Consider the following 14,775-nt stretch of genomic DNA (forward strand, 5'->3'; position numbering starts at 1 on the left):
GGTGAATGAAGTCAACATCCATTAGGCCATATCAACACAATCCACACATCATCAACGAATTCCCCTTCAAGGTGAAACGGTAGTATCTCATCTGGTTAATGTCATACGTCAATGGATCTGATCCAGATCAGTTAAATACATAAGTCAAATCGGGTCCGAACAGCCAAAAATCATAAAACTTTCATACTGAATCCAGTTGCATCCCTAGCAATCACATCCATCATTCTGATCTCACTGGGTTATTGTTGGATAATAACTGAATTAAGAGGAGGACTGAAAGGCTTCTTGCGTATACTCTTTCGTATTTTATGCCAACCATCAAGCTGGAAAACCAAGTCTTGACACAACCAGAGAAAATCTGCAAGGGCACGTTTGCTGGAATCTCATGATTTGAAATCACATTCAATTCCATCCGATAAGATTCTAAATCATATGATTCCAAATCGAAGGGTGGACAATAGACAATGTGATTTGGAATCACATGAGAAGCAAGTAAAATGATCCCAAGTGCTATTTTGAACCTGACTGCCCCATTTTTCTCATGTTTGCTTGCACATGAGAAATGGGGCAAATGAGAATCGTTCTCTCACCATAGTGAAGATGCTGATTATCATTTGGGGCCAAGCAAACGTGCCATAAAAGTAAACAACATACCAACGAAGGCTCCGCTTGTCTGGTAGGAGCAGCTAGTGCACATCACCTTGTGTTGGGACGTTGCAGGTTCAAATCCCAATTGTATAGTTGTATAACTGGTAGGGGTCTGCCTAACCCCAGCTTGCCTTTTAAAAAAAAAAGTAAAACAACATGGACTAGGGAAAATTCTCATCCACTACCAAGATATGATTGCCTTTGGCCATAGAAATAGGCGTCTATTCACAAATAGCAACTCTAGTTCAAACGACTCGGGCTCATTTGCAGAAGGCTGATAACACAGTTTGCATCAGATGGACAACAGAAAATATAATAAAATAAGCAGTTTTTTCTTATTCCCAAACGTTATTCAACCAGGGAGAAAGCAAAATCTTAAGGCCAAAAAAGGAATGCCACACTAGGTGAAAAAGATAAACTAGTTGTTTCAACTTTCAACAGGTACCGTAGAGTCCAATGAGTTGAAAAGGAAAATGGGGCACAGTTTAACCAGTAAGAGCAGCATTGAGGGCACTGTGAACATCGACACCAATTTGTGCTTCTGCCTTCTCTAGGTCAGTTGATGCTGTGCTCAGCTTTTGTTGAAAATCAGCCAGCCCCTTCTGAACCAGACTTGGATCGATATGGTCAATCGGCACGGCTTCTACTGCAACAATATCAGCAAAAGAATTGGCATGGATGAATGCAAAACCACTGCTAATGAAGTATTTGGTCACGTCGTTTCCATCATGAACAGAAAGGATTCCAGGCTTAAGCTCAGCAATGGTGGAAACATGCCCAGGCAGAACACCCATCTGCCCGGTTGTAGCTGGGATTATGACCATATCAACCTGCAAAGCACAAGTTTACTTTTCAATGTACAGCAAGCAATAGTCAAGTGCTGATGATCTGAACCTAATATCAAGTTGCGGTTCCATATCAGAGCAAGAGGTCAGTTCAGGAAACCGAAACAACTGAAGAGCAATCTCTTGCAAATGAATACCTCGTCCAAGCACGTTCTTCAGTAACATTCCTTTATCATAGCAAAACAGTGGCTAAGAAACATTATAGAAGATAGGGAAGAGAGAATAAAACAGTTTGGAAGCAAATAGTTTTAGTACATGGTAAAACCTAAGTGGTTGATTCATTTGAATTCATGAAAGTTGTATATTGACACTACCATACCAGTAAACAAGTGCAAAGTATTTCTAGACATAGAATCCAAGAAAATTTGGAGGTGCTCCAGAAAAAGTACTGAATTTTTAAAAGGGGAACACATCCAAAGAATGCGCTAACAGAGAGAAACCTAAGATGTTCAAGTTAAAAGGTAGAAGCTGCTAAAGTTTTCCAGAATTAAATGTAGTCATCTCCATGATAGCTATCCTCTCGCAATCCCTCCTCTCAGTGGTCCTGGTTAACATCAAATTTAAGCCAAGATCTGGCTATCATCATACTACACTAGTGGTCCAGCCACTTAATTATTTGATTACCTTCTATAGCAGTGCATTATTCTTTTTCTCACCTTCCAATGTGCTGCATGTAGAATAATAAATTGAATAGCACACGCACACAAAAACGTATGCTGGAGAAAAGGCTGATTTACAGAGTTAGAAGCAACTCATTGCAAAGTGAGATCTCAAACAGTAAGTCATAATGTATGGTCTTATGCGTTCTCTTGAGCTCTGGAAATGGCAGACAAGAGAAGCTTTTACAGAAACACAATTTTTCTCATCAAGCAATAGACAAAGAATTACAAAGTCCATGGAAGAAAGAGGACCCAGTAAATATTTTAGAGCCATTTTCTCTGAATTTCAAAAAATAGAAAAGTTAGAAATCAAATTCCAACTCTCAACCAACCATAAATGAATCATCGAATCACAAATATCAGAAGCTCCTAACAAGTTACTGGAAAACCTTGGAATCTTTATGTCTCCATCTATGTGACATAGGTGTGGGTGTGGGTGCCGCGATGCGGCACTTTAAAAAAACTTGGGTGTGGGGGTGTGGGAGGGTAACTCCACCCATGCATTCAATGCACATAGACTTTTCTGAATGTCTTTTGCAAGTATTCAAGTATAGGTGCCTTATTTGATGTCTAGATGGTTAATTTTTTCTGAGTAACATTAATTTAAGGATATGGGAAAACAATACTATATTGAGGTGTTATATCCAACTCCAAACTCCCCACTCTACAGAAGATCTTTTTCTACTATCATAGAATTTGGAACTTTCTTCATGATGTTATCTACATTCTGTCTTCCCCAAACATTTTTGTCCAAGCCCTCAACACGTTGACCCATGCTAAATAGCGAGTTCACATTTCATCTGCTTCACCATTGGAAACTTTAGCGAGAATGCATTCTTAACAGTGAGAATAGCAGTGAAGAAGATCTCCCTTCTTTCACTGTGGGTGAGAATCCCCAACAGACACTGACAACCTAACAAGCAAAAGAATATGATAAAAACATTACCACAAGACATGTATGAATGGAATGGAACTAAACAGTAAAGCAATGTAAGTCAATGTTTCCCTCTGAAAACAAGAACTAATAAGGTTGACAAGAAATTGCAAAAAGAAGAATTCAGTCTAAAAGGGAACTGCAACTACAGGTTGGATAAGATGGCCATAGTTGCTGCATCTTAACCCAAGAGATGGTTTTTTATTCGAAAACACACACGATGCAATATAACTAATACAAGAAAAGCTAAAACATGCATTCTATCAGAAAGTAACATAACATAATATACAGGAAAATCATAAAACTTGTATCATAAATTTAGATATAGAGAAATAGATCAATAGTAAAAACTAAGTTTAAAAATAAACCACTAACACAAAATTTAGATATAGATAAAAGACTGAAATAGTGCTTTTTGGTTATATCTTTACATGTTACAGAATTTACATGATCAACATTCCAAAATGCATCAGATAAAGAAAAAAAAACACAAATAACACAAATTAGTTAAAGAAAAATAAAAAAGTACAAGTTGCCAACACAAATATTTCTATGATGATTCAAATACATGAAAAAAACTAACAAAGGACAAAGAGATAGGAACTCTGAAAGCCCAATACTCCAACAGAAGCACACCCAAAAAAATGGAACACAAATCTGTTATTCTCCAGAGCCTAGAAAACTTCCCACAGGTGAAAATGAACTTCAGATAACACAATGAAGCCAAGATGACCCTAGTATATCTTTGGCCAAAGAGGCCATAATCTTAAAAACTGAAAAAAAAATCAATATAATGGTGTATGTTAGCTATGATACAAGAAGTGTACTGGCTGAAAGGTTATCTGACACCCCTAAAACTGGTTTCAAGGCATATTATTTCAGTTTTCCTGAAATTAAGCGACAAATAGCAGCAAATTGCATGGTACTCACTGTCACAATCTAGAGAGGAAAATTGGTGAATGATTTGGGGATGGTGGCTAACTTCAACCTGGTGGTTTGTGTGGCTGGTAAGAAATAAGAAAATACTTCAAGATTGCTGTTCAAACCTGCAGATCATTCATGGAAGATTTAGTTGGACATGTCTACTTGTGCAAAGCAGAGATGACCAGAATTGGAAATTTGTTGGATTGAGTCAATTAGGTCAGGAAAATTTGGTAAATGTTCATTATGTTAATCATAATCTTCCTGTTCTTATTTTAAGTAATGATTATTACTAGTACTTCTTAAAGAAGTACAATGAATTATGACTTTACAATGACTGTTGCATGCTTTCAGATTGAGCAAGGATGGATAAAAGAGCGTGTTTGAGAGACCCATTTGACAGACTTGGGAACTTTCCTAAGGACCCTCATAGCAGTTTGTTGAATTGCTTGTAAACTTCTAACAAAAGTTTCATCCAAGTTAAATAGATACATGCAAGATTTGACAACTTTCCAAGAATCACCATTCTCTCTGTGTGCAGGATGGGTAGCAAATTCCTTGTGGAATTAGCAAAAGTACAGATTAAACCAACGTGACTCTCATTCTTTACAAAGAAACTATAAGAAGAAAGTGATAAACCACTTGTTTCAGCCACTACTCCATACTACATGCCTTTGCTAATGAAACAGACAGTCACTGCTGCATAGTCTTCAAAAAAATTCATAAAAAAGGCACTAGATAAAGCAATAAACTGATGAGGAAATAAAATTCTTCATCATAGGCACATTTTTTGGACCAGATGGTACATGGTAAGGCAAGGGTACAGCTGGTACAACATGGTTGTTTCCCAAAAGAAGCACACAAAGGTCTGGCCGGCTATGTGTGCTGCACTCATGTATGACATGCATCTCATATACAGGACAAGTTGAGAGTTCCACTTAAATATAAAACAGCGTGTAGTATTAAATGTCTACAGAAATAATATAATGTACCCCCTACATTATATAGCATGTCTATATGCTGCGGAATCCAGAAACACCCCTATCAGCAACCCATGCACATGGAAATACCCATCTTACAAGCTTTCCTCATAAATCAAGCAACAATATTGGAAATAGAATAGGCAACAAAAGAATCAAAGGATGTTCTAAATGTTTGAAATGGTCATAGATAAACGAATTGGTAAAAAAATCACAGAAAATAAAAAACCGAAAAAAATTAAGTTGCTAAGCACAAACTTCTGAGTAACAAAAAGGAAATTAGGAAAGGATCTTCAAATTTAAATGCTAGCTGAAAATTGAAAGAGATAAATATGTTCAATTTATATACATAAAACAATGGTCCCTTGATTAACCACTGCAACTTGGTTAATAACTTTGGTGTAGTCAGTCACTACCTTTTGGAGGTGCTAAACTATGATTTGAAGGACCATTAACAAGGGAACAACAAACCCAAAAATGCAAGAGACAAAACCAAGTGTCCAAAATGAGCGACAAGATAAGCAGCAATTTCGTCCTCAGAAACTGTACCGCAGCAAAATTACAGGTAACTGATCACAAGCAGCAGGCAAGCGCAACAAAGAAGAAAACAAATGCAACAAAAAGGGCATCCTGGTCTCAATGGTGATATATAAAGAAAACTGGACTTGCAAGATTTCATACGAATAATACAGAAACACCAAAATGGGCCAAACTACTGTTTTCTACTATTATGGAAAATTTAGGATTTCAGAAGATCGAACACGGATGCATCAACTTCTTATTATTTCACGAGATACCCATTGACCCACGTTGCCTAAAATAGGAATCATTTTATACTAAGATCACTCTAAATAAACACTAAATATGCGTCCCCATTGTGGAGAAGACTTATCGTCAATGCATATTCCACTGTCCATGTACCCAATACAATCGAACAAATATATAAGAGCAAACCCAATTCAGAAAAATACCAAAAACCAGAACTCTGTATATGCCATGAACTCCTTGTCATTTCACAAAATACTGATTATTATAATTATCCAAAAAACCTAGATCGTTCTAAACACTTCAACCACTGCCAAAATACTCACCCATCATTTTCAACAACACCCCACTAGTCATCATTTCACCATCATACAAAACCCTCAAAAATTAGCAATTTCCAAATACCATCCTCAGGACCAACAAAAACCTATTTCTAATTAGTGGGTAGGAGTCCACTAGGCGAAAGAGATGAGCACCAAAACGTGCGAAACGAAAAGGGGTGAAATTGTTACCTCCTTGGAAGATAGCTCCGATTGGTAGGGAAGCACGAAATTGACGGTGAGTTTGGAAGGGATGGAGGGAGCGGTGGGCGGGCGGGGCTTCATGAAGGAAAGAGGGGTCTTTGGTGGGTCGAGGTTGGGGACGACCTTCTTCCACGCATCGATGAAGGAGGAGTCTTCCGTGGGAGTGGCGGGCACATCTCCTGCTGCGGATGAGAGGAAGCGAGACCGAGACGCAGAGAGGAGGCTTCCCCTATTCAAGAGACGAAGGAAGGACGACGATCGACGAATCATGGCGAGAGATCTCGATGAAAATCGAAACTCTCTCTCTCTCTCTCTCTCTCCGCTCTTTTGGGGAACTAATGAGGAGAAGAGAGTGAGAGGTGGTCGTGTGAAACGGAGGGTTTCAGCGGGTCTGGACTGAACCCGGTTCCGATTGTGAGGTCCTGCTATTGGCCCGAATCCCGGTCAGGTCGGAACAGTCAAGAGTCCCAAAGGCGTAGCTAGGGGGGGAGCCCAGTCCTGCCTCCCGAAACAGTTTAATTTTTTTTTTAAAGCCCAGTCCTAACCCAGCCCTGATTCCATATGAAATAGATTTTTATCCATTTTTGTAGCCCAGCCCAGTCCTAGCCTAGCCCTGACTGCAGCAAATAGTTTGATTTGTCCATATGAAATAGATTTTTATTAATAATTGTAGCCATTTTTTATTTTATCTAAAAAAAAAAATCGGGGCCGCTGCCCCCGAACCCCCGACTATCGCACAAATAATTTTTTTTTTGCTACACCCCTGTTTGCCCCCCCCCCCCCCCCTCACATGAATCCTAGCTACGCCCCAACTTCTAGGGATGTCAATGAATCAGATTTTATCCGATATCCGACCAAATTCGATTCGGTTTAGCTCCATTTGGTAAGCCAAAACCATATCCGATTATAATCAGATGCAGATATGGTTCTTATTGTTTGCTACCGGATATGATAAATATCCAAATTTAACGAATATTTGAATCCGTTTACATGTAAAAATCGGATCTGCTATGAGCTTTACACCATCTGAACTCCAATCCATGTAGCTAACATCTGAATAGCCGAATATGGTATTGGCCACATGCAATCTGAATCCAAACCATTTACATCCCTACCAACTTCAAGTTGCTTAAACCTGGCGCCAGTTAATCGAGGTCAAGCCCTTGGTTAGAGATGTAAAAGGGTCAGATTTGGTTTGGATGTGGGCATTATACTGAATCCATCCTAGTCCAATATTGCCTAATCAGATTCATAATTGGGTTCGGATCTGGATGTGGAAAGGCTAATACTGAATCTGGATTCAGTGGGGTTAAATAGCTCGAATATCAGGTATAAATTTTTACATGTAATTTGATGGATGAGTCTTTTGGTGTGGATGCGAATACAATATCAATGAGTTTAAACTCAAAGGTACCAGTTGTTTTAACTCAATCTGATCATACAGATGTGTTCAGCATAGTCAATTTGACCCTTGGATAGTGTTTTTTTTTTATTAAAAAAATTCTTTTTTTTAGTCATGAAAATTTGGTGCATTTACTGCCATTGTTTTTTGAATAACCAAAAAACCTACACTTACTAGATTTTGGTGATTTAAAAGTCGATTCCCAGCAAACAGACCAGTAGATCATACATGTAAGGTTAAATTCTCTTAAGAAAATAAGAGCAATAATAAGATGAATAATAGGCAACATAGTTTGTTTGATAGAAATCATGCTTTGGATCATGTTTTGACATAAAAGTAAGTTTTTTTAAGTCATGAAATTTCGATGCATTGTTAATTTTTAAAGGTCATAAAAAACATATATATGCTATAATCACATGATCCAAAACTTATTTTATACTATAATAATGTTTATAGATCATATTTATAGGGTCTGATCAACTAAAAAAATTTAAGAAATTTGACAATCTAAAGCTTCTATTAGGTGGCAGTAGGTACTCCAGGAGCACACTATCATTTTACTATAATAAGATATTGCTTGTTTCAATCGATTGATACACTATGCACATGCATCAGAGACTTATCATAATTTGATTCATATATCCATTTACCTTCGGATTTGGTTTGGACTAGCGTTCAGATTTGGATGTAAATTTCAATACCAAATCCAAATCTGCACTCCACTTAACTTAATGATCCGGTCTGGTCAGATATTCCGTTCAAATTCCATTTGATGACATCCCTGCCCTATGAAGTAGCATGACACATCCAAACCAAGTCCCTCTGGACATGGATCATACCCTATAAGACCTAAGTTCCATCTTAGTTGATTGGGTTCGAATGTTAAGCCTACAAGACCAAGTAGCACATAGACCAAGGTCAAGTTATAACATTCCTAATGCAACCCGCATTGTAATTGAGATTCAAAAAATTTCAATGTAAAACATTTAAAAAATAATTATTTGCTCGGTCTAGATTCCAACTATTTGAACCTGGACCCAGATTTTGGTCTTGACTAAGCCAAGCTCAGTCAAGAGTAGACCTGAACGAGGTATCATGATACACCTGTGGATCCAGAGACGGATCCAAATAAGACTGGCAAGAATTCGATTCTTTGCCCATTTTGCAGAAACAAACAAACAGAAGAGCATACAGAGAAAACCATTTTGATTTGTATCCATCTGCCTTCTGTTCTTTATTTCTTTGAATGTTGTGCCAAGTTTTCTAGCTTTTTAAATATAAATTTTATCCTGATCAAAACAGTGAATAAAACTTTAAGGAAAGGATCAAAGTTATATATAGTCTTTGGTTTTCAGTGTGATTTTGTAGGGACCATGAGTCTCTACGAACTGTGCATGCCTGAATGAATAAACAGATTATGAAAGCTAAATAGGTTGCACTAATCAGGTCCTGGTTAGTGCAACCTATTTAGCTTTCATAATCTGTTTATTCATTCAGGCATGCACAGTTCGTAGGACAGATGAATGCTTGAGATGACCAAATGATTAAAAATGTTTGATTCCGTGAAAATGAATGTACATGATATTACTACTTTTTATCTTTTTAGTACTTTCAATCCATGGTATGACACTTTTTTTTCAGTTTTCCATCTATTTCTGATAATATTTTTATTTAAAGAAGTTTTGTATCAAAGAAGCTGCTAAGGTTAATTATGGATGTTTCTGTTGTCTCATTTTTGCATAACCTAAAAGGCATTACAACAAATTGTTAGTGGTGATTTTTTTGAGTTTTTTAATATGCATGAAATAAAAGGGTGGTTAAACTTCTTGCACGTACCTAAGCAAAATGGAATTGTTGAGAGAAAACATAGATATGTTTGAGGGATATGCATGTCTTTTGATATATGCTTAAGTTATAAGTTTTGGGTTAATGCTTTTCCTATTGCAGTTTACTTGATTAATCATCTTTTCAATCTAAACTTGAGTAAAATGTTTTCATATGAATTATTGTTGAATCGTGTTCCTATATCTCAAAAAATTTGTATGTGTGTTACCCTTATTTAAGACCATATGTAAATTCAAAATTAATGCCCAAATCTAAAGCATGCTTTTTTATAGGATATGACACCAATTATAAAGGATATGTTTTCTATGAGCATGTGACAAGTAAATTTTTTATTTTCAGACATATTATATTTAATGAGGCAAAAAATTTATATGTTGAAATAAAAGATCCAATTGTAGACAAAGAAGTTTCATCTTGGATCTAAGAAAAAAACAAGACTCAATTACCATTAGTAAGCCTTGTCACCTGAAATTCACACAAGTGCTGAACTTCCTGGTTTTGGTTCTCCAAACCCCAATCATGATCTGTTGTAAGAACCTATTATCCAAGGTGAAGACCAAGAAAACCTGAGTCCTGGTTCCAATTCTCCAAGAGAGGCTCTTGTTATTCTTAGTCTTGAACCCCTTGAAACAAATCTTGTAGTCAATAACCAAGGTCTAGTTAGAACCCATCATATGTTAACCAGATACCAAGATGGGATGTTTAAACCAAGACTATTCACAGCTATGAAATATCATATTCATTATTCATCTTGGTCTTTTAAGTAAAGTGTTACAAGAAGAAAAAGAACAGTAAGATTTTGTACAGGCTATACAACAACCAAAATGATAGCATGTTATGAAAGAAAAAATTGGGGCTTTACATAAAAATCCTACATGATCTTTATTACCTCCTTCATCTCCCCATAACCTAGTAGGTTGTAAGTGGATCTACAAAATAAAATGTCATGTTGATGGATCTATCGTTAGGTACAATGTTCAACTAGTAGCCGAGAGGTACAATCAACAAAAAAATATAGATTATTTTGAAACTTTTTGTCTTATAATCAGACCTACTTATGCCAACATGATTCTCTCCACTACTATGAGTTATGGGTAGTAGATGCATCAATTAGATGTTAACAATGACTTCCTACTAGGTTTTTTTAAAAGAGGATGTTTTCATGATGCAGGCCCCAGGGTTTGAGGACATGTGTCACCCCGAATATGCGTGTAAACTTAATTGTGTATTATATAAGTTGAAACAGGCATCTCGTGCATGTTTTGAGCAGTTGAAGGTGTATTTTGAGAAACTAAAATTCATGGAGTCCCAAGCTAACTCATCTCTATTCATTCGACATGATAATGAAATAAAAAATAAATTATCTTGATATATGTTGATGACATTATTGCTATAGGGAGTTTTTATCAAGAAGTCAAAAATATTATTCAAATTTTTAGTCAAGAGTTTTCAATTAAAGATTCGAGTAAATTGCATTATTTTTTGAGCATTGAAGTTATTCATGAGTCATCCCGAGTTGTATTGACTCAAAGGAAGTATATTATGAACCTTCTCATTAAGTCAGGTATGGTTGATTGTAAATAAGTTGTCACTTCTACTGCCGCAAACGTTTCAATTTTAAAATATTATGGGAAACCAATGGATAATGCTACACAGTACATAAGTATTTTAGGTGCTTTGCAATATGCAATGTTTACTCGACCCGACATTGCCTAATCGATCAACAAGACATGTGTTTATACATAAGCCCGCAATGAACCACTGGACTCACATCAAACATATATTGAGATATCTTAAATGGACTCTTAATTTTTGCCTACATATTAAATAGTCTTAAACTTTCAGGATTCTCTGATGTCAATTGGGATGTCCAAATGATAAAAAATCCACTAGCAGATAACTTACCTTCATTGGGTCAATTTTGTTTTTTTGAAGTTCTTCTAAGCAACACGCAGTTGCTCGATCAAGCACAAGAGTTGAGTACAAGGCTATAGCAGGTGTGGTTTCTAAGTTAATGTGACTTAAACAACTCTTGAGAGACCTAGAATGTGGCTAACCCTAAGTCCATGTTCTCTAGTGTGATAATTTGGGAGCTACCTACTTAACCACCAATCTAGTATTTAATGTTAGAACAAAGCATATAGAGATTGATTTTCACTTCACCAGAGAGAAAGTTGTTTGTCAAGACATTGAAGTTCATTTTATTTGTTTTGAAGATTAGATAGCCAACATTCTTACCAAAGCTCTGTTTGAGCCAAAATTTTAGTACTTCAGAGACACGCTTAATCTTGAAGAGATTAGCTTGAGGGGGCATGTAAAGATAAGTTCAGATCCAAATTAGGTAAATAATCTTTATTAGTTTGGTCCAAAAGTGGACTCTATAACGCCCCAAATTTTTCAACTTTAAAAATATAGAATTTTGATGATTATTTTTGTTTGAAATAGCACAGCGGATATAATTGAGTTTTAAAAAGTTGAACAATTCTGGCGGGTTACAGAAATAAAATAATTTCATGAGGCTGGACCTGATTCCTATTAGAATCAGATCCATCTTTAACTCACCAATTAAAAGAAATAATTTTCATTCCATCTTTACCACATAGTTCATAATATTTAAATACAAATTTTGAGATAAAAATTAAAACATCTCATTTTAGATGAGACACCTAAAAGTCATCCAAGGATTGTCAAAACTATAAAAAAATGATGGTTATTGGCCTCGCCGCACATTGTACTTTCACACCATATCTTCATTCACCTACGCCCCATGAAATGGGGTTAAAACTCTTGCAAGCCAGTAAGCAAATCCATATAGTATGCATAATGATAATTAATCAAATATCTATCATGGATATCATAACATGATTTATAACAGTCATATAAATGCAGATACTACATCATATACATCCAAACATCATAGCATGAAATCTCAAGTAAATAAACATCATGGAAAACATGAAGAAACAATAATCATGTTAGTCGGTTAGTAGTATTAGTAACTTTTGTTTTGATTAGCTTATACCTTCAGATACGCAAAGGTAATTGTTGTTGTGCCTTCTACAGTATACTACGGTGTTCATTATGTAAATTGTATATTTATTATAGTATCTACGGAGTAGATAAACAAACCCAAGTTCGCAGTTCATAACCAAGAGATTTTCGACATAAGGGCAAACCGGATTGCAATCCTCTACTACTGCAATGGCTGAGGTATACCACTTTTGAGCAACCTCAACCTCCCTAACTCTGAATGACTGAAAGTCCAAGGACACCTTTGCTCCTTAATTCAAGTTAGTATGACATATAGTTCAAACCTACATGTGACATTATCACTCAGAGTTATACCATTTCACCCTCTCTAAGGTGGACCATGGTGTAAATGGGTTATATGGGTGATTTCATCTTTATTAGAGTAATTAGTATTTCATGCCTTCACTTTACAAGGCAAATAGGCTCAATAGCCTTCATACTTCCCTCAGAGTAGTATATATGTCATGACATGGTTTTGCCCAACCTAATTTACGTGCACTGGTGCCTTTATCCCATATGAGCACATCGTCGGTGAACACTACAAGAAAAATGTTAATTAGCGATGGAAATTTGCGACGGATTTTTTTCGTCGCAAATTAGCGACAGATTAGCTAGAAAAAACTTTCTTAATGAATCCGTCGCTAAGTAGCGACGAATTAACGACAATAATTATTTTGTCGCTAATTCTCAATACAAGAAAAACATTTTAGCGAGGGAATTTTTCTGTCGCTAATTAGCGACGGAAAAATTCCCTCGCTAATCCGTCGCTAATTTTCGATTTAAACCGAGCGCGAAATTTTCCCTCTCCCCGTTCGAAATTTAAATCGATCGCGCTCGATTTAAACCGAGCGATGTCGGAGTGCGCGTTGGAGAGCATGTACATGAAAGTGGAGGACGGCGACGCCGGAGGACAATCGGCGATCGCTGGAGGACGTCGGCGCCGGTTCACGGAGGACGACAATGTCGATTCACGGAGGACGGCGACGCCGCAGGACATCGACGCCGGAGGACGGTCAGCAATCACTGGATGATGTCGGCGCCGGTTCACGGAGGACAACAACGACGGTTCACGGAGGACGGTGATGGCGGAGGACGGTCGGCGATCGCTGGAGGACGTCGGCGCCGGTTCACGGAGGACGATGATGTCGGTCCACGGAGGATGACGGCGACGCCGGTTCACGGAAGATGACGGTGCCAGTTCATGGAGGACGGTGACGTCGGAGAGCACCGGTTCATGGAGGACGGTGACGCCGGTTCGCGATGAGGCAGAGCGATCGTTCTGTGCATGCAATGCCTGTCGGGTGCGGTATAAGTCCGGCTTAGTGCTGCCGGAATACCGCCCGACAAGGATCATTTTTTTTTTAAATTTAGCGACAGATTAGCGACGGATAATGTCCGTCGCTAATCTGTCGCAAAGTAGCGACGAAATTAACGACATATAATTTTTTCCGCTAATTAGCGAGCAAAAATTCGCGATGGCCTCTATCCATCGCTAAGCTGTCGCTAAACAGTTTAGCGACGACATAGCGATGGATTAGCGAGGGATAGAAGTTGTCGCTAATCCATGGTTTTCTTGTAGTGGAAGGCTACCACAAAGATCTTTAATGTGTGGATGTATGTATGTGAAATGAGACTTTCTCTCACAAATGTGGGGTCACAACCCACCCAAGCTCACAAGAGAGCATTATCCAGCAATGCATTTTAATAGTTAGTTCATTTTTCAAACAATATCTACATACAAGTCCAATGATGTTCATATATGCCTCAATGTGTCATAACATAGCATAACATTCAAATGCATATAGATGTATCTCAGTAACATGTTATGTACTTCATTTAAGTGTAGGATTTATAGCCAATTCGTGAGGCAACAATTTATGTCAGAAACAAGGACATCATTATCACATGCTTCTATACATCATATGCTACTTATGTGAGCTTATGTAATTTCTTTGAAACAAGTATAACCTTTATGTCATATGCATCTTTTTCTTCTTATATTTTTTACATAGCCTCAGCATATGCAATTTGCATTTAGCATAAACATGAATAATTGATGTCATATGGCACTCGACACTAGCATAGATATTTCTTATGCATTTTTGACATATTGCATTCATCTTAAGCATAAGCATAATTATTCCATGTGAAACGTTATATTGCATTTCTCGTAAGCATAAGCATAGGCAAACATAACTATTCAATATGCAATGTCATATTGC

At 37.2% G+C, this 14,775-nt stretch overlaps 1 protein-coding gene across 1 annotated transcript; it reads right to left on the bottom strand.

The window, feature by feature from the left end:
* Positions 1–961: 961 nt before the first annotated feature.
* Positions 962–6,614, bottom strand: LOC149817341 (ATP synthase subunit delta', mitochondrial-like). The gene is made up of 2 exons (XM_089987451.1): positions 6,265–6,614; positions 962–1,478 (listed from the first exon to the last, which is right to left on the bottom strand). The coding sequence occupies exons 1-2, from the start codon at positions 6,544–6,546 to the stop codon at positions 1,134–1,136; spliced, it is 627 nt and encodes a 208-aa protein (XP_089843577.1). The 5' UTR covers positions 6,547–6,614; the 3' UTR covers positions 962–1,133.
* Between the last annotated feature and the right edge of the window lie 8,161 nt (positions 6,615–14,775).

Source organism: Nuphar pumila, chromosome 14 (assembly GCF_984573655.1).
Source record: "Nuphar pumila chromosome 14, dmNupPumi1.hap1.1, whole genome shotgun sequence".
Taxonomy (NCBI): domain Eukaryota; kingdom Viridiplantae; phylum Streptophyta; class Magnoliopsida; order Nymphaeales; family Nymphaeaceae; genus Nuphar; species Nuphar pumila.